Source organism: Notothenia coriiceps, unplaced genomic scaffold, assembly GCF_000735185.1.
Source record: "Notothenia coriiceps isolate Sejong01 unplaced genomic scaffold, NC01 NC01_scaffold00017853, whole genome shotgun sequence".
In the NCBI taxonomy this organism is placed as follows: Eukaryota; Metazoa; Chordata; class Actinopteri; order Perciformes; family Nototheniidae; genus Notothenia; species Notothenia coriiceps.
In genome coordinates, this window is record NW_011350554.1 from 586251 (window position 1) to 604673 (window position 18423).

At 41.7% G+C, this 18423-nt stretch overlaps 1 protein-coding gene across 1 annotated transcript in view; it reads right to left on the minus strand.

Annotated features, from left to right (window-relative positions):
* Window positions 1-18423, minus strand: part of LOC104950622 (RNA polymerase mitochondrial) — a 70515-nt gene that overhangs the window by 3666 nt on the left and 48426 nt on the right. The window contains exons 3-9 of the mRNA XM_010777163.1: window positions 18114-18200; window positions 15610-15723; window positions 7466-7518; window positions 4037-4135; window positions 2795-2867; window positions 1241-1332; window positions 95-168 (exon numbers count right to left, since the gene is read on the minus strand). Of these exons, the coding sequence (XP_010775465.1) occupies window positions 95-168; window positions 1241-1332; window positions 2795-2867; window positions 4037-4135; window positions 7466-7518; window positions 15610-15723; window positions 18114-18200 (592 nt within the window). The remainder of the gene's footprint in view (window positions 1-94; window positions 169-1240; window positions 1333-2794; window positions 2868-4036; window positions 4136-7465; window positions 7519-15609; window positions 15724-18113; window positions 18201-18423) is intronic.

Below are 18423 nucleotides of genomic sequence, written 5' to 3' on the forward strand. Positions count from 1 at the left end.
CCACACACACACACACACACACACACACACACACACACACACACACACACACACACACACACACACACACACACACACACACACACACACACACCTGTCTGGGGCACTGTGGCCAGACACAGACTCAGCTCCAAGTATTCCTCGGTCTTCTTCCTCTTGGCTTCCAGCCTGCCACAAAAGAGGAAAAAAGTTCAGTAACTCTGAGAAAGACAAAGTTTGTGTTCAAAGTCAAAGAGTCGTGCACTTCCTGGGTTTTCTCCGGAAGTTTTAGTCGTCATTTAAATGTCTTCATCGGTTCTCAGACTGATTATATTCAACCTTCACAGGATATAAGATGCGAGTTGTTTTTGAGATCAGAGTCCGTACAGTGAGTCTGACTTCAGCACATTATCAGTTCTTCCAAAGGTGGAAAAACATACCTGTTACTGTGTGAAACGTGATAAGGACACTGGCAAATGGCTATTTAAATGTTTCACCACTCACTGTTCTGCCTGCAGGATGATAAAACCAAATGAAACTTTTCCCACTGCTAGTTCAGTCAAACTTATGAGAGGTAGAGGGAGGGAGTAAGACAAATAGTAAGGGAGCTGCTGTGGAAGGCTATAGAAAAAGGTGTCCAATTATCCAGGAGAGAGAAACACAGAATCAGATGATGAGCATAACCTAGCCCGAGGCCAGCGAGACAGATGAATGGAGAAAGAGAGAGAGAGGGAAAGTCATTTTGTATCTAATGTCACAGACAAGTAGAGGAACACATCTGGCATGTTAGTACAACTTTGACAATATCTAATAACCTCTTATGTGTGTGTGTTCCTTTAGTGTGGAATGTGTTTCTAACGTATGTACTTGTGGGACGTGCATGTTCAGTGTATCGTGGCTGTTGACTATACCATACAAGTCCATAGAGATCCTACGGTGTTGCATAAACACAGACAGAGAGTCTGAAGGCTCTGAAGGTTGTTGTGTACGAACAAAAGAAATCAGAGGAAGCACAGAATGCAGTTGTTGGTAACTAAGTATGAAAAGAAACATGTGAATATTAAATTATATTAAGCTGAAACGAAGAAACTCTGATAATAATTTGTTCCTAAATTGGATCTGCTGCGAAAAACCCCGATTTTTGACACCATTACCCTGATGGATAACCGGCCACAGTGTTGCTCCTGAGACTGAGAGGAACTGCATGTGTGTGTGAGGGTGAGAGGGCACAATCAAAGGTGTTCCTGGTGTGTAAACTCACGGGATCCCAGTGCAGTATTTCTGGTAAAGGTAGTTGGACAGCTCCTGCAGGATTGGCTGGCTGTGCAGGGCGACAAACTGTTCCCGACAGATCTAACGGGAAGAGGGAGTCACAGAGTTTTTTTTATTATTCGTACCCCAAAAACCGAATCGACAAGCTCAAAACAACTCGGCCTTGCCTGTGTATCTTTGACATTCTTTATTAAAGTATGTGAACACAGAGAACTATGCTCTGCGAAGAAAAAAACGTAGAATGTTAAATGCCGGGTAAAGTGTTGATTTGAATGATATTGCTGACAGTGGGGAAAAAGAAGAGCTATCATTTCTCTGCTGGTTGCAGGATCTCAAAATCATCCCTCAGCAGGTGTTAGAAAACATGTTGCCACAATGAGAAAGACATTTGGAGTATTTATAAGTGAGGAACACGTCTGGATTGGTATTCTGCACATCTGGTGGCGCTGGCTAGCTAACTTTACACATTGAACAGACACAAGAAATGTAAGCATAACAACATGTTAGCACATACAGTTTGAACTTCCTGCTGTTCGTCACCAAATATATAATAAGTTTAATGATGGGAATATGCCATTTAGCTTCATGTATTTATTTAAAGGAAGTCGCATCATCAATCTGGTATTTTTTGTCCTCACTATTTTTCATGTTTGTCGAGATTTCCGTTTGAATTGTGGAATTTTCGATATGATTGATAAACCAGCTTTGCCATCAAAGCTTTAAAGCAAGTGGGAAATGCATAATAAAAATGGATGGAAACACATTTTCTGTCACCGGAGTGTTATTTATCAGCCACAGAGGATTATCAAAAGAAAGAAAACAAGCTCTCAAGTCGTTCTGATTTATTTTTCTTCCCACATGTGTGAACAAATCTCCCAATGACGTCACGCAGGAACCCTGCTGGGTGGTTCAGAAAGGGCGAATGAAGGATGAAGGAAAGATCAGTAGCCTTTAAAATAAGGACTTTCTGAATGGGCTTCGGTGTTGACTAAGACATTGAATCCCCCTCCTCTGCCGCTGTGTTCAATTACCTGTGTAATGAGGAAAGCGTCACACATCGAGAGAATATGAGGGAGAATAAATGTACTGAGAGGGGATCGCTTCATTGGTTGTTACTCCTCTGAGATTGGATGAAGACCTAAAGCTGGGACTGTTCTCTAAAGCTACGGTTAAAGAGGACTGGCAACTTTATGGTCATTTGATCAATTTAAATGCTACGCTGTGTCTCCGTCAGGGCCTCATGACAAACTAGTTTCAGCAGGCAGGGGCAGACGGTCATTTATTCAGCGCAACAGGCTCTGGTGGTGCTTCCTGCACCCAGCAGCCTGTACCCATTTAGCTTCACAAAGCTCTACCTTAGCAGAATCACTAGTGATGCTACAAAAAGGAAAGTCTGGAGGTAAAAGCAAGAGAGACCCAGGAGACTTGAATCACTTTTTCCACCTTAAGCTTCAATTAATAAAAAAAAAAAAGAGAATTATAAACTCTGATAATGCGTGATCAGACAGGATTAAACAGCTCAGAGTCAAAATGAATTTCATACCTTGTTCATGGTGTCCACTGTGAGGGCGTGGGTCCAAAAACAGTCGTGAACTGAGACGAACGCCAGGCCAGCACTAAAAGGATAAGAGAGAGAACAAGGGATTATCAGAGTCTGCATGCAGGGGTTTACTTAAGAGGGAGAACATATGAGGGGGAATAGAGTCATTCAAAAGAAGAAGACTGTATTACAGTGACGGTAATTGCTAAAAACCCTGCTATGTTCATTTAAAGCCAGCGTGAGTTGAGTTATCACACCTGTCGAGAGGCGCACAGCATATATTTATAAAGCCGCATCATACACTTATCTGAGGTGATAATTGCATTCAAGATGAGAGGGTACATTTTCTAAGCCATTTAAGGTCAAGCTTATATTTAAGTCAAGGTCAAAAGCAAATTAGAGACTGCCTACAGTATAGAAGACGGACTAATAAGAATAGGCAAAAAGGTGTACCAGATATCCATGCTCTAAGAACAGTTTGTTAAAGGGGCCGTATTTAGGGTTGGGGGTTTTTCCCTTTCCCGTAGTGTGTTATATAGGGTGTTGTGCATGTAAATGGTCTGCAAAGTTTAAAATCCCAAAGTTTCTCTTCCACACATCCCCTCCTCATCTGAAACGCCTCCATTGGGCTTGTTTGTTTACTTCTGTAACATAATGACATTACTATTTAACACTCACGTTTCTATTGGCTAGCGCTCCAACACATTGAACTTGGTTTCAGACAGAGGGTGAAAAGAGGTGCTGCAGATCAGTCAGTATGAGAAAAATAAAGAACTTTTTAAACATTAAAAGGTGGGGTAGGTCATTTTGGAGAAACCAGCTCGAGTGCTCTAGAATTTGAGAAAATACACAGCCGGAAAAAATCTGCCACTTCCTTACAGAGCCCCTCCTCCAACACACACCAACGCGCACATAGACCAATGAGGGCACGAGATGAGTTTGTGCACAGATGGAAGGCTGACAGGCAGGTAGGCCATCCAGTTACTTTAGCCGGGCCGGCTCAGATGATTGGTCGTGCTTTTTACAGTACTACGGCTTCCACAGATTTCTTGTCAAAGCACTTCAGATATTCATTGCTATCGGGATGTTAAGAGCATTCCATGGAATATAACAAAAAGTGTATCTCGAGCCGGTTTCTCAAACTTACCTACCCCACCTTTAAAGAATGGAGAAATGTCAAAGTGGAGGCACAAAATACAGATATGATCCTGAAAATGAGTATAATAGGGTGCCTTTAAATGATACCTGTAGCAGTGGAGAGAAGTCAGCATCATGTGTGTGGAGTCCAGAGAGTGGATGAAGTTTGGAGGGAAGGCATTCTTCTGTTTAACTGTGTCTGGCATCCTAACAGGAAAAAGAAAGCAAAGCAAAGACATATAAAACACTCTTTGTACTATAAAATGAGATGTTTCATCAAACCTATCCCAAGTCTGAAGCAGCCTTGCCAAGAACCTTGCTGATAATTCCCAGGGAGACAGAAAGCTATCCTATTCTGATTCCTGTTTTTACGGCTGTGCAGTATTTGCTCTTAACCCTTGTATGGTGTTCGGGTCTGTGGGACCCGTTTGCATTATTTAGCTAAAGAAAAATGATAAGAGAAATTATTTTTTCAAACCCAAACTCAATGGCCTTGGCTCATTTTCTGTGAAGAACATATATATCAGAACACATTTTCAATGACCACCCACTGTACACCCCCCCTTACACATTTACATTACATACAGGATGTTCGGGGCTAACAAAAGTGTGGAAATTGTGTGTGTGTGTGTGTGTGTGTGTGTGTGTGTGTGTGTGTGTGTGTGTGTGTGTGTGTGCGTGTGTGTGTCTGCCATTCCTGCACAAGGTTGCAACATTGTTGATAAATTCGAGCAGGGACACCTGTCTGCTCTCACATTCCTGCATTATGTCTTGCGGGAACCAATCTTTATTTTTTTCAAATTCTATCCAAGCTGCAAATCTGGGGCAAGACACAATAAATAAAGCTTCGCCAGTTTGGGTCCTTATCACAACTGATTAAGATGGCCAAAAGATTCTCTGCTCAGAGGGCCTTGCGAATGATTTTGGAAGAGAGAGAACCATTTGATGATGATGTAGAGGAAGAGGTTTCAGAATGTGAGGATCATATTTCTGAGTCTGACAGTGACTTTGAGGAAGAGGATGAGATTGAGCATCAGCTAGACGAGCCACAGGACCAGCCGGTCAGCGGGCCAAACAACAAGTAGCACTTTAATTCATTAATGTGATCTAACAAATGTAAAAGGGCAAATATTAACCATATACGCTGTTTATATTGCGTGTAATTGGGATGAAGTAAACATCTGTTGAGTATTTTAACATAAAATAGTTTGATTGTGTTGAATTGAAGCCCAAAAAGGCAGCGGGTCCACCAGACCCACGAACACTGACTGACTAACACAAATATGAACACCACACAAGGGTTAAGTGAGCATTGCATTAAAACCACTGTTCCCTTGAGGATGTTTACGACCATGATAAAGTAGCAGTACATTTGCATGTGAGGTGAAAGGGGGAGTGCATCAACACTCCCAGAAGCCATTATACAAATAGAACAATAAACTACATTTTAAACACACTTTTAGTCAAAGCGGTATTTTATTTGCAGTATGTACACTATATTCAAGTTATGACGCAAATGTGCTTTCGAGTGGGAAGGTCTCATCAAACATTATGTGATGCATTCCTGAATATAAATTGAATTTGTGGACCGACAAGATATATGTGGTTGAAACCTTTAAAGTGGTTGAAGCTAACTGCCTATCTAACTCACTGCTAAACAGGAAAAATGTTGAATGTGTTTTTGAGTTCTTTGTCAAGGTCAGCTGCTTACATGGTAAGTCTTACTAACTGATAAGCAGCTGTAATTAATACATTATTGGCTGCATTATTGATAATACTCATCCCCCCAGTGCTTTTCCATGTAATGTCAGCCTGCTGTGAGGAGGTCGGTTTGAGTGCATGATTTCAGCACCAAGATGTATTTTCTGCCATGTGACCTCCAGGGGAATCTGTGGCCCTGTGCTTTCTCAACATTAGCAAAAAAAGAGAGCATACAAATATAGAAGTGATATAAAAGAAAAAGTATGCAGTGCTGCTACTCCTGATGATGGAACTGGCAGTTCAAAAAAGCATCCTGCCAATCTGTATCCCCATGTTCCCATTACCCTGAGCCTGTGCCATTCAAATCCTCTGGGCTGCCGCAGAGCAGAACGCACCTCTAATGGGAATGGAGACAGAGCGGAGAGCGCCCTGGGCCTAACCCAAAGCACACACGCATCTAAATATTTACATATTTAGACGCTGGACATGCTTTTTTTGGATCTTTAAATTACAGCCAGTGCAGAAGAGTGTGGAGGGAAATGCCGAGGAAAATCAGCCATGGTGATTGTGTCAAGTTTAGCTCAGAACGTCAGCCTGTGAAACACTGATGCTTCCTCTGACAGTGAAATCTAAAGTTTCACGAGACAGCCTTTCTGCGCGACATCCTGCCCTCTCTCTGCTGCCTCTTAACTTCCTCTGCTTTCACTCCTCCGGCTGCTTTTTAAGGATTCACACTGCTGGATGTGTAGAGCACTGTAGATGTCAGATTGAGGACAGCTGCCAGTCTTTTGTCATCTCTGTCATAAGGGATCTCACTCCAGTCTTCCCTCGACACACTGTTGATGACTCTCTATGTCCTCTGCTCACCTCTTTTCCTGTTCATCTTTTGAAATCCATACATTTTTATCAAGCCCTCCCACCATTGAGAATAAATGGCTGACTGCCACTCAGGGAATCACAGGTGCAAAAAGAACCTGTTTAACAATTTAACGTAATATGCTTACATGGTCTTTTCAGAGTCAAACATGTGTAGGGGTTACAATCATACACATGGACATTGTAATATGTGGAATGAAGTGTTTTACTGCTAGTCTAAATGTATTTATACTACCACTACAGAATATTACTTTATTTAAACCACATGTTCAACAAATGATTCTCATTATAAAAACATTTTCTCATTTAGATTCGATTTAGACCATTTTTTTTAATGTGTATTTTGCTGCTGACTTTCTCGCATAACCCCCCCTTCAAAATAGATTTGGGTTGTCATATTATTTTATAAATGAAGCATCTGGAGAAAAGAGTTTGAACTCATTTCTGCTTGTGAAAGACCCATTTCAACTTATTGTATCTGAAGCTGTTAGTGTTGAGCAATGCTTTCAAAAAGAGTTTGAAACGCTTCTGATGCCATTTCCTACTTTATGACAAATGCAAAGTTACATCCGAGTAGGCAATTAATGGAAATATCCACAGGAGACAGAGCTATTGTGCGGCAGAAGGTCTTGAAAGTGTAAGCTAATTGCCTCCAGAGAACTCTACTTTCTGCTCCCATTCACCTCTAAAAGCTAAATGGTGATCATCTCCAGCAGTCTGAAGCTACATTTGAAAGCTTGTGACTTCAAACTCACAAAAAGTTCAGACAGAATGGCCTGCAAACATGCTTTCTTTCATCAGAGACTTTCTGTCTTTGTTTCTGGTCACTGATTTGACACTTCAGCACAACATGTCAAGGAGCACCATGAGAGAATAAAGTGGTAACATTACATGTGCTGTGGGTCAGGTTCAGTATGAGAGTGGAAAAACCAGACAGATGTTAGTTGCAGGAAGACTTACTGCTTGGTGTCATAGTTGATCATGAGGAAGACACTTTGGAGCTGACTCTTTAACTGCGGGCAAAAGAAAGACAAACAAATGAAGGGGTTAATCATCTCAAGTCAACTCAATACTCAAAGTCAATATCACATTGTTCCATTTCAATTCAAAGATGTTCAAGACATTGCAATTACTTGGATCTATTTGTAGTGTAAATAATCAAACTGTGTAAGTACTGTTAGTTACTGATCAAAGCCAGATTTACCCGATACGAATAAACAGAACATGTGTAAGTTTGAGTCTTCCTAATTAATAACGCTCCCACGTGGATACACATGCATTCATTTCCTTTTATGTAGGTCAAATATATTGAAATGCATCATAAACAAGCAACACAAAGAAATACATGAATTCACATTAGGCAAAATGGGGTCTTTTTCATGTGGTGTTTACATGTTTGTGTTTTCGTAGGTTAGTTTTTGGTTTGCTTTATACTACCGTTAAATGGCTGTAAACTAAATGTGTTGCTGGATGGGGTCTTAGAATTCAACTTCTTTTATGTCAATAACACAAACAACTACTTCAGATATGAGCTCAGGAGACCTCAAAAAGGACCACAGCCGTTCTGACACCCTTAGGAGTCTTTAATAAGTGTTTGTTTGGTGCTAATGTCCTGCTCTTTTATTTGATCTTGTTTGCTTCTGAACACTGAAATCACAGGCCCTTTGAAGTGCACATCCCTCTGCAATTTGAACCGTTCCCCAATCTGCTTTGTACTCTTTCTAAGTCTACAATGTCCTCCTGCAAAAGCTGAAAACCAGAACTTTTCAAGTGTGACGATCTCCTGAGTGCTGTAAAGGTTTTAGGAGGACTGCAATATCTTGTGGACCCTAATTGGGAGGTGTTCCCACATGGTTAAAGGAAATAAATAAAAAACTCCCAATAGAAGAATTACATTGTGCTGTGTCATGATTTTGGTGAAGTCACTTCAGTTAGCATTGACTATACATGCTGTGTTGGGTATTGGGACATTAAAACTGTAATTAATATTTGTTGTGTGGTGGACCAACCAACAGGCGGACTGACATTTCCATACTTCAAGTCCCACACCGCTAGCTGCACTGTATGAAACTAATAATAGAGTATGGTAAGAAATGTAACCATATTCATTTAATTTTCTACATCATCTACTTCTCCAAGTAGTAAACACGGTGGACGAGGTGCTTTGTTAAAATTAGGCTGAATTTTTTTTCCCGTTAATTAATATTTCTATGACAGCCTTAAAGTAAAAATAAAATATTAAAATGACTACCAGATATGTATTCATCATGGGTGGTTGTGGCTCAGGGAGGACACGCGACTACCAATGAGAAGGTTGTTGGTTGGATTCCCAGCCAACAATAGGCCTGTGGAATCATCCTTGGGCAAGACACTTAACCAAATCAAATCGCTCCCGTAGGAATGTCTACGGTATTGAAAAGCGATATTTTACACAAGTCTCTATGTTAAAAAGTGTCAGATATATGACCTGTAAATTAATGCAATGATCGGTCTCATAGATAGTTGATTCTGTGCCGGTCATGTATGCACAGTAGTTCAGGTCGTGTTTACGGTGACACAGGCAGTAACCAACTATTCACACACACACACACACACACACACACACACACACACACACACACACACACACACACACACACACACACACACACACACACACACACACACACACACAGTAACTCCAGTCAAAATGTTAAGGTTGCTGTATGATGAATGACAGAATCACAAAATTATAAAAAAATAATTTTAAAATAGAAGTCTAGTGTATCAAAACCCCATCAGTCTGTGCCATGGCTGCTATCTCATCGATCATTGCTCTAGGAGGTCTTGTGGGGGGGAGCTGTCCATCATCCCCCCCTTTTTTCTATCCTCTCTGTGTGTTAAGGAAGAAGAAAAGGCCAAGCTGTGATGCAAAAAAGGTGTAAAAGTGAAAGAGATGGAGGTTACGTTTGATGAGAGTAATGGACTGCCTCACTGTAGATGAGGTCACTACATTACCCTGGTTCATTATAATGCATACGTGCATGATTTGTGTAACAGACCTGACTCAAACCCTGGCGCTGTGATAAATGAGACCTTGGTTAATCCTGCTGTGTGTCTGTGGGGAATAGGCTCCTCTAAATCACATGAGAGTCAAAGCACAGATGGTCATGGTTACAACAGTCATCACTAACCACATATAAGCCATGCTGCCAAAAGGGGAATCCCCATACATCACACACCGGAGTTGCGTTGGTGTGATCAGACCAACGCAACTCCGGTTCAAGCTCCGTGCTAGAGCTTTTCAGGTTCAGAGCCGGTTCTTCGGTTTAGCTCCGGCTCTTTTCACACTGCCCAGAGTCCGACTGGTGCTGCGTCATTGCGTCATTGCGTAACCGTTTGCGTGCCTGCTTCATAAAGCCAAACCGCGCGGAAACCCCTCACAGCTGACACCGACAACAACAGCAATGGCCGATTGTGCTCCAGTTTCCTCTGTACCTCTTCGGAAGACCAGATTCCCAGTAAGTAGCTGGTCTCTTCAGTGGACCACTGCTGCTTGTCAAGTTTCTCCATCGTTGTGTACAAACTGGATAATACGCCGGCTTTTTGTTGTTGTTCAGGAGTTGATCCCACCCCTGCCACCCCCCCCTCCTCGACGTAAGCGTGACGTATGCGGTGCTTTTGCTCTGGCCGGGCAATTTTTTGGTGCTCAAAATGAACCGGATTCCGGAGCTAAGAGGTTGCTCCGCTGCGGTGTGAACAGGAAAACCCGGTGCTTTTCAAGCTCCAGCTCCGAACCGGCCCTGAAACACCGTTGGTGTGAATGAGGTAAAAGTGGTTCAAAACACACGCCTCATCCATTCAGGTGGAGTAATTCTTCGTTACACCTCACTTCCCTGCTGTTCCGGGTCACCTGGTCCTCTCCCTCGCCTTCATCCCCTGAAGACAGCTGCAGACTCATTGTCACACACACCACTGAGTCTCGCCACACCTCCACTGACCTTTTTTCCAGACATCCTTTCTACCAAACGTTTTGTGTCTCTCTCTTCCACTCGGGGGTCTCCTTGAAACTCAGACTGCATTCATTATTTCACCTCAAAATGCCACGAGATTCTGCGAGATCAACGAAATACTGTGTGACCCCTCGGAACCGCTCGCTTCTCATCCATGACAAGAGAAGACATGGAGGGCATCCCGCGACATTTAGGGAAACGTATCCCCAGAATTGGAAAAGAGGACACACTCCGATTATACTGTCTCAGAGAAGGTTTCCAAATCTGCAGTCATTTTGCTCCCATACAAAGGAAAGGCAGGCTAGACAGACACTGAATACATACGACACAAAATGACCACAATCTATCAGAAAACCCCCACAAAAAGCTTCTAAATGTGTTTTTTGATGTTGGTGTATATGTAGAATGGGGCCTGTCTGTGCACAGGAGGCTCATGGTCTCATAGTCTGTACATGATGTTTAAACATTTTCATTAATTCCAGAGGCTCATACTACATTATACTAATCTATTGATTGATGATGACAGTGGATTTTTTAGTATTGCTTTTTCAACTGTATTCAAAATAAATGTGCACAATGCGTTAACGTCCAGGGAAATAACCAAATCCTCTCTTTCCACACAGAGGACACCCAGCTTTTAGTCACACAATACACTCACAAATCCAGCCAATCCAGCTGAGAGCTCCCTCGTGTCTCCATCCCCTGAAAGTGAGATTTCATTGTAACCTTGCATGAGAGTGGAAAATGAAAACTAAAGGAGGAATCTGAGCCAGAGTGACCTCTGATTCGATTAGTATCTCTCAATCCCGTTAAGCAGCCTCCCTGATGTATGTGTTTGTGCTCCATTCAGCTACTCCATCAACTCTAATTTCCTCACCTCCCATCAGCCATGGAAACTACTCGATTACACTGCTCTGCATTTGTACTCTCCTCTGTATGCACACTGAAAAGAAGCAACACACTGCACACACACTCCTTTGTGAATGGATGCTATTGTAGCTTGTTCTCTTCACAGCCTCACACTTCATCTTCCTGTTCTATCTAGAGTAATTATTAACGACCCCCAAAAAACACCGCAGCCTCGGATTTAAGAGGCAGAGAGGAGACGGGGAGATTGAATTGAATCCAGCCATGACTGGAAAGGTGACCTTTCTGCAAGTTTCATTTCTGGTGCTCAATGATGCAACTGGATTAAAGAATGAATGCAGGGGATGAAAAAAGTGATCTCTGAAATAAGACCTTGATGGTCCATCAAGTCGTCGCTTCATTCATTTATTCATCTTTAGGCCTTGGAAAAAACTCACAGGCTAATCAGCTTCCTTTCCCCTGCTGGACATTAAAAGAAACAGATCCAATCAGAGTTCTACTTCATGGACAGAGCAGTGTTAATTTTGGCTGCTGTTTTTTTATTTAGTCTTAGTCTTAGTCTTTAGACGAAAATGGTTATTAGTTTTAGTCACATTTGAGTCATTCCTATCCTTCGTAGTTTTAGTCTAGTTTTAGTCGACGAAAACTCAAAACGTTTTAGTCAACTTTTGGTCGATGAAAAATTACATTTTAGTCAAAATGTGTATCTATACTCTCTGAACGCTCCGTCCCCGGCAGATCTCTGTGTCCGCTGCAGCATGTATGTTAGGCCCCGCCCCCCGCACACAGAGAGACACAGGGACATCGCTCTTCTGGAGTGAAGAGAGCGGAAATAATGATATTGCAAGTTAGAAACGTAAGATGCATTTTGACAGACAAGATGGACACTTGGAAAAAATGCTGCATTTTGAATGTCCGATAGTCCACCATTAACATCTTAGTCCCGTCTCGTCTGGTCAACGAAAACTAAATATACATTTCGTCATAGTTTTCGTTATCAAGAATCTATTTTTAGCTCGTCATCGTCTCGTCTTAGTCATGTAAAAAAGGTTGTTGACGAACATTTTTCGTCATAGTTTTCGTTGACGAAATTAACAATGGGACAGAGAGAGATGCAGCCTCAGGGCACCCACCATCTGTCACCCTTGCTCTCTTGCACTTTCTGATATGGTGTCAATCCCCCTCTAAGCCACCTTCTGCTTCATGTCATGCTAAAAGAGCAAGTGGCATGTGGAGCCAGCCTATGAGCTAGCTGTCTGCATGAGCTTTGTTTACGCTGTGTCTGTTTCCTCCTTTCACTTAGTTAATGGACTTAAGGATAAGGAGGTCGAATAGGATTTTATATAATGACAGACTTATGTAGGATTTCTCTTTACACACACACACACACACACACACACACACACACACACACACACACACACACACACACACACACACACACACACACACACACACACACACACACACACACACTTAAATGGGAGAAACACTTTAAGTTAAGGGCGTAGGCTTGGGTAATTTCTTGTTTCTCGCATATTTGTTTAAATATTGCTTTAATAATGTGTGCTTGCCTTTTTCTTTAATTGATATGTCTAGTCATTTCCTTTATGCCTGTAGTCTGCACTGTTTCTTTGCTGCAGTGAAGCTGTATCTTTGCCTACTGCAGGACAAATGAAGGATTCTGATAATATAAACGTATTTTTGATGTTTTATTCACAAGTCTATTGACGGGACTGTTCCAGATAGAAATAGACTACTTTTCAGCCAAACAACAATCAACATGGCTTGATGATATCATTCTTTATATAGCCTTCCTATCAATTGTTTTGAGGCTCCATAATAAACACAGATAATGTTTGACTGGAATTCCTCCCATCTCTATGGGACATGAACATTTTTCCGAACACGCTAACCGGCACAAAAGCGTTGACAGGCATTCACACACACACACAAGCATGTTATCTGTACTCAGATGTGTTATCTTTAAGACATGCTGCTGTCAGGACTTCCACAGTGACGGAGAACTTTAGTGATGTTTTTTAGCTCCTTCAAAGTTGGGCCACTCACAGCAATCACATCACACCATCAGTGGTGAAAGCCCAGCATCCAGGACAATACTCATGATAAGGTGCATGTCTTGCGTATAATAAGAGTGAAACAATAATTATTTTAGGACGTTTGGAAAAAGAAATTGAAAAGAGACTGAGGGAGGGCAATAAAGAGAGTGGACTATTGTTCTGAACTAAAAGAGCAAACACCAACAACACTTTGTGAATAACTTTGGTTTTAGCCAAAAATAGTTTGAGTCCAACACAAAGGGATGGGTTGAGGACACACTAACATAAAAGCCAAACTGCAGTGAGTCTCGCAGGCTCACTTTTTGTTTGAGGTATTTGTCTAGGAAATAAATTCACGGAGCCCTGGCAGGCTGCCATTCTGTCAAAGAGCTACAACCAAATGAGTTATACTGGTGGTGGTGGTCTAATGGATAGTGAGGTGGGCTGAAGACCGGAAGGTTGTGAGTTCAAATCCCGCCTGGAACACCACTACTAGTGTGCCCTTGAGTAAGGCACTTAGCCCTTAGTTACTCCAGGGAGAATGTCCCTGTAATTGTAAGTCGCTTTGGATGAATGAAATGAAATGTAATGTAATGATATCCTAAACAATGTACAGAGTCCAGTGGATCCAGTACTGTTAACGTGTGTGCCGTGAAGAGCACTTGTCAATTATCTATCTGTTGGAAAAGGCTGATCAAAATGCACACTTGCAGTTCCCTTAATTTGAGCAAATGCATGTTGGGCCTTGCCAGACCATAATAAGTGGAGCCTTTGTGGGCAGGCTGTGTGAGCATGATAGATTGCTCTCATAACAGCTTGTTATAAGATGACAGCTATAAAAAGAACCACTAATCTTAGTTTTAATATATACAGTATGAGTGTAAATACTCATTTGAATCATATATGCCTGTCTATTTAAAGTCAACCAACGCATCACAGCTAACCGGCCATTTATTATCAGCTTCATCAGAAATTCCATCAAAGCCCAATGAAATCTAATAAGTGGAAATGAAACTCTGAGATCATGATAATAGCGAAAGCGATGACCCATAGCATCTCACTGCCTCATGGAAATATGAGAACGAAAAGAGGAGGAAGGAGCGGTCAATTTGGACACACATTACAATATCAGCAATAAGATGGTGGTCAGTAAGCCAACAGAGGGATAAATGAGTACTGTGTGCTAAGGTGAGTCAAAAACATGGATACAACGTGTGCTATAAAAGGTCAGTTTTGCGAGTGGTGTGAAAGGTGAGAGCAAAAGTAAGGAAGAGCAAAACACATGGTGTCAAAAGATAACGATAAAAGAGAATACATAACGTATCAAATACAGAGAAATAAAGACTGGCGTGTAATTGGCAAAACTGTCTAACTTACGGTGTACGAAACGATGGTGAACGGCACCGTCTGAGGGTTTGAAGTGGTCGAACTGATCAGGAAAAGTCCACTTGTTTCTAGATTGGACTCCCAATCAAACATGACCTGACATGTCCCGGCATGAGACTCTGTAACGGCCCGTCCACACTACAGCTTCGACAGCTTCAAAAACGGTTTCCAACGCGTCTGCCCATTCACTTTGAATGGGGTGACGTCACGTTGCCTCGCTTTTCGCCGAACTGAATTGTGTGGTAGCAGAGCGGAGCTTTCCTGGCGTTTCAGGCTGCAGAAGTTGAGCAATGTTCAACTTTTGAAGCTTCTGAAGCTTTCGGTGGAAGCGTCAGCCAATCAAATCATATGCCAGTACAAGCTCTAGCCAATCAAACCGCTGCTTGTGTGTCAGGGGCGGGAGATTCATGTGATTGGTTGTTGGTCGAGCTTCAGACACGCCCGCCGCCAAGCTTTTTTTGAAGCTGTAGTGTGGACGGGCCGTAACACCTCTGGTGCACTAGTTGCTTTATTCTATATTTATTTAGTTTACTTTTTTATTTTATTTATACTTTCTGTATTATTATTAGTCTTGCATGACGTACCATTGTTAATATTTCCTAGTGCAATATTATATTTATTTTCTATGTAATGTGCACGTTTGGACTTGAAGCCCTGCTACACTTGGCATCTGTTCTAATTCCAATGGTACAAACGTAGCTAGACATAGCAGAGATGCGTGTGATTAATAAAAAGTACGACAACTTCTCTGAGAAAAACTAGTAAAGAGTATCTTCATAATCCGTCGTAAGAGACCTACCACTAGGCGGCGTGTGCGGTGGTAGGGCTGAATGACGGGCAATCCCAGGGGAGTCACCCACTGCACAGAGAAGCCAGCCTTGGAGATGAGCCTGGCGCTCTCGGTCAGCCATTCCTGCAACACACAGATGCAAAAGCAGAGGTAAATTGAGGGCACATACTGGATTGTGAAACATACTCAGAAAATCAAAGCCCGCCAGCAATCAAGAGTGTGAGCCTGTCTATTTCCTGTGTAAGTGTGTTTTATGTGGTTCAAATCAGTGAGTCTGGACCGTTTGTAGGTGGATGTAATTAATCGGGCTTTAAAAAGAAAGAACATCATGGTGCATTGAGAACAGCATTGAGAAAATACACTGCATAAAAGATGCATAATGTCTGCTGTTCTACTTCTTGAAACAGCAAACAAGTGTTGCAAACTTGCAGAGGAACAAGTGAGAAGTTGTTGATAAATATCCGTAAGTTTTGCACAAGTGTCTGGCAAAGTTTATCTCCAGGAATAGAAGCCCTGTTAATGCCCCAAAAGTGCCTCCTCACACATGCAGGCACATGGAGAGCTGTAGGAAAGATATATTTGTCCTAACAACTCGAGATAGCAGTCTGGCCCAAAGCCGCACCATTCATCATCACCTCTCTCCTTTTATTCTCAGGTACATCGAAAAGAAGATAGTGTGGAAGCAAAGAGATGGGAGAGCGAGATTAGATAGTGAGGAAGCCGGAGAGATTGACTGATCAGTCAGTAATAGATTGATAAGCAGCAGAGGGAGGGAGGGAGGGAGTGGACAGACACAGTTGGAAGGAGAATAAATGGAAAATAAACAGGGGAGGAGGGGTCAGGGATGACAGAGCTGCTTCTCTCTCACTCATACTCAACTCACTGCTGAAAACCCAGATGATGTGACCTGTTTGAAAGCAACAGGTGCACACACTCACTCACACACACACACACACACACACACACACACACACACACACACACACACACACACACACACACAACTCAACTCACTGCTGAAAACCCAGAGGATGTCACCTGTTTGAAAGCAACAGGTGCACACACTCACTCAGACACTTACACACACACACACACAACAGCATTAGGTCGGCACCAAGGCATGATGGGAAGCGTATTTTTCATCTCAGACTGGGCCATCCCCACTCATTTCCCAGAGGACACAAACATGGTCGTGGGTGGTGTTTCTATTTGCTTGCCAGACTCCTCTCTGCCTGTGGAGATAATATAGTATCCCCCGCCAAGGGCACATCCTAAATCTATAAAAAGAGTCTCTGTGATGAATGGCTGCAGTAGTCACGGTAGTGGTAAAGTAAACTAGACATTATTAGAAAATGAAATATCATCTTATATAGAGTAGTAGGTCAGTAGACAAAAGCTTTTATATTTAAGTCTTTCCAAATAAGATACGTAGGGGGAAAACGTAATTTTGTTTTAATTACAGGGAACATAGGAATTGTCTTTTGTTATTTTTATTATCCTACACAAATATTTAGTCAGATAATCTGGGTTTATACTGTACAGAGCAATTGTTTGCAGAAACATTTATTTGTTTTTAACCTACATTTGATTTGATTTTATTATTTGAAACTTTATTCTTCATCTTGAACCTTTTATTTATCAGTCAACCAATTTTCAGAGTTCGCATTTTTAGCTGATCTGATGCACACTAAAGTCTCTAGGTTACACAGACAACATCATTGGATTAATTACATGTACGTGTCTTAGTCGACCATTGTCTTTATTTGACCCATAATAATACATTACAAATGATCAGGCATCATGACATAAACTTTAATTATATCACCTAATGGTTATTACTTTAAAGGTCCCCTATTATACTGTTTTTCATCAATCTATTATAAGTCTCAGATACATTAAAAACATGTCTCTGAAGTGTTTGCCTCAAAATACCAAACAGATCATTGCAGCATTACCCATAATCCCCTCTGTTTCTTCAGCCCTGTTTCAAAAGTTCTGATTCTCTGTCTGTTACTTTAGATGAAAATAAGGAGCCACTCCCCACGCCCCTCTGAGAGATATTTGGTTAAAAAGAACACAATGGTGCTCTAGGAGGAGATTCAGGTGATAAGGTGGGGGGGAGGGTTACCTTGGCTGGTGATTGGCTAATGGTTACACAAGCCAAAAAATCGTTATGACATCATAAAGTGGCGTTAATCTGATCAGCTCATTTTCAGACAGGTTTTTACATAAATGGGTCAGGACAAAAAGAGAGCGAATCTTTTTTCTTGAAACTTTCAGAATCTCTTTACACAGAGGGGACAAATGATGTATTGATGTAGAAAAAAAATGAAAAAGAGGATTTTGCATAATAGGTCCCCTTTAAGGTGTTGGGACTTATTGCATGAGGGATATAGATTCTAGTAAAAATAAGAACAACTGTACTTTGAGACAATATTTCTACTGAATGTCAGCTCTGTTTTGCAACTAGTAAGAAACAAATGTGTTTTTTTAAATAGGTGCGATAAACTCACCTGGATCTCTCTGGTCCCTGTGAACATCTCCTTCAAGCCGTTGAACACCAATCGCACCAGGTAACGAGATGCCTCCCATAAATGCTCCTGGAAAACAATACATGATTATGCTTTTGTATTTTTGCACACATCACCTTCTCGCTTCACTGCATTCCTCATCAATACAAATGAAGTTAGTTATTATTAGCTATTACATGTATAATGCAAATATGTGGGAAAAGTTGCAGCACTGAATGAGCCTGGGACATTTCAGATATCATTACAGCGATACGATCTCTTCCTGGCTTACAGCTTCCTCCCCCCCCCCCCC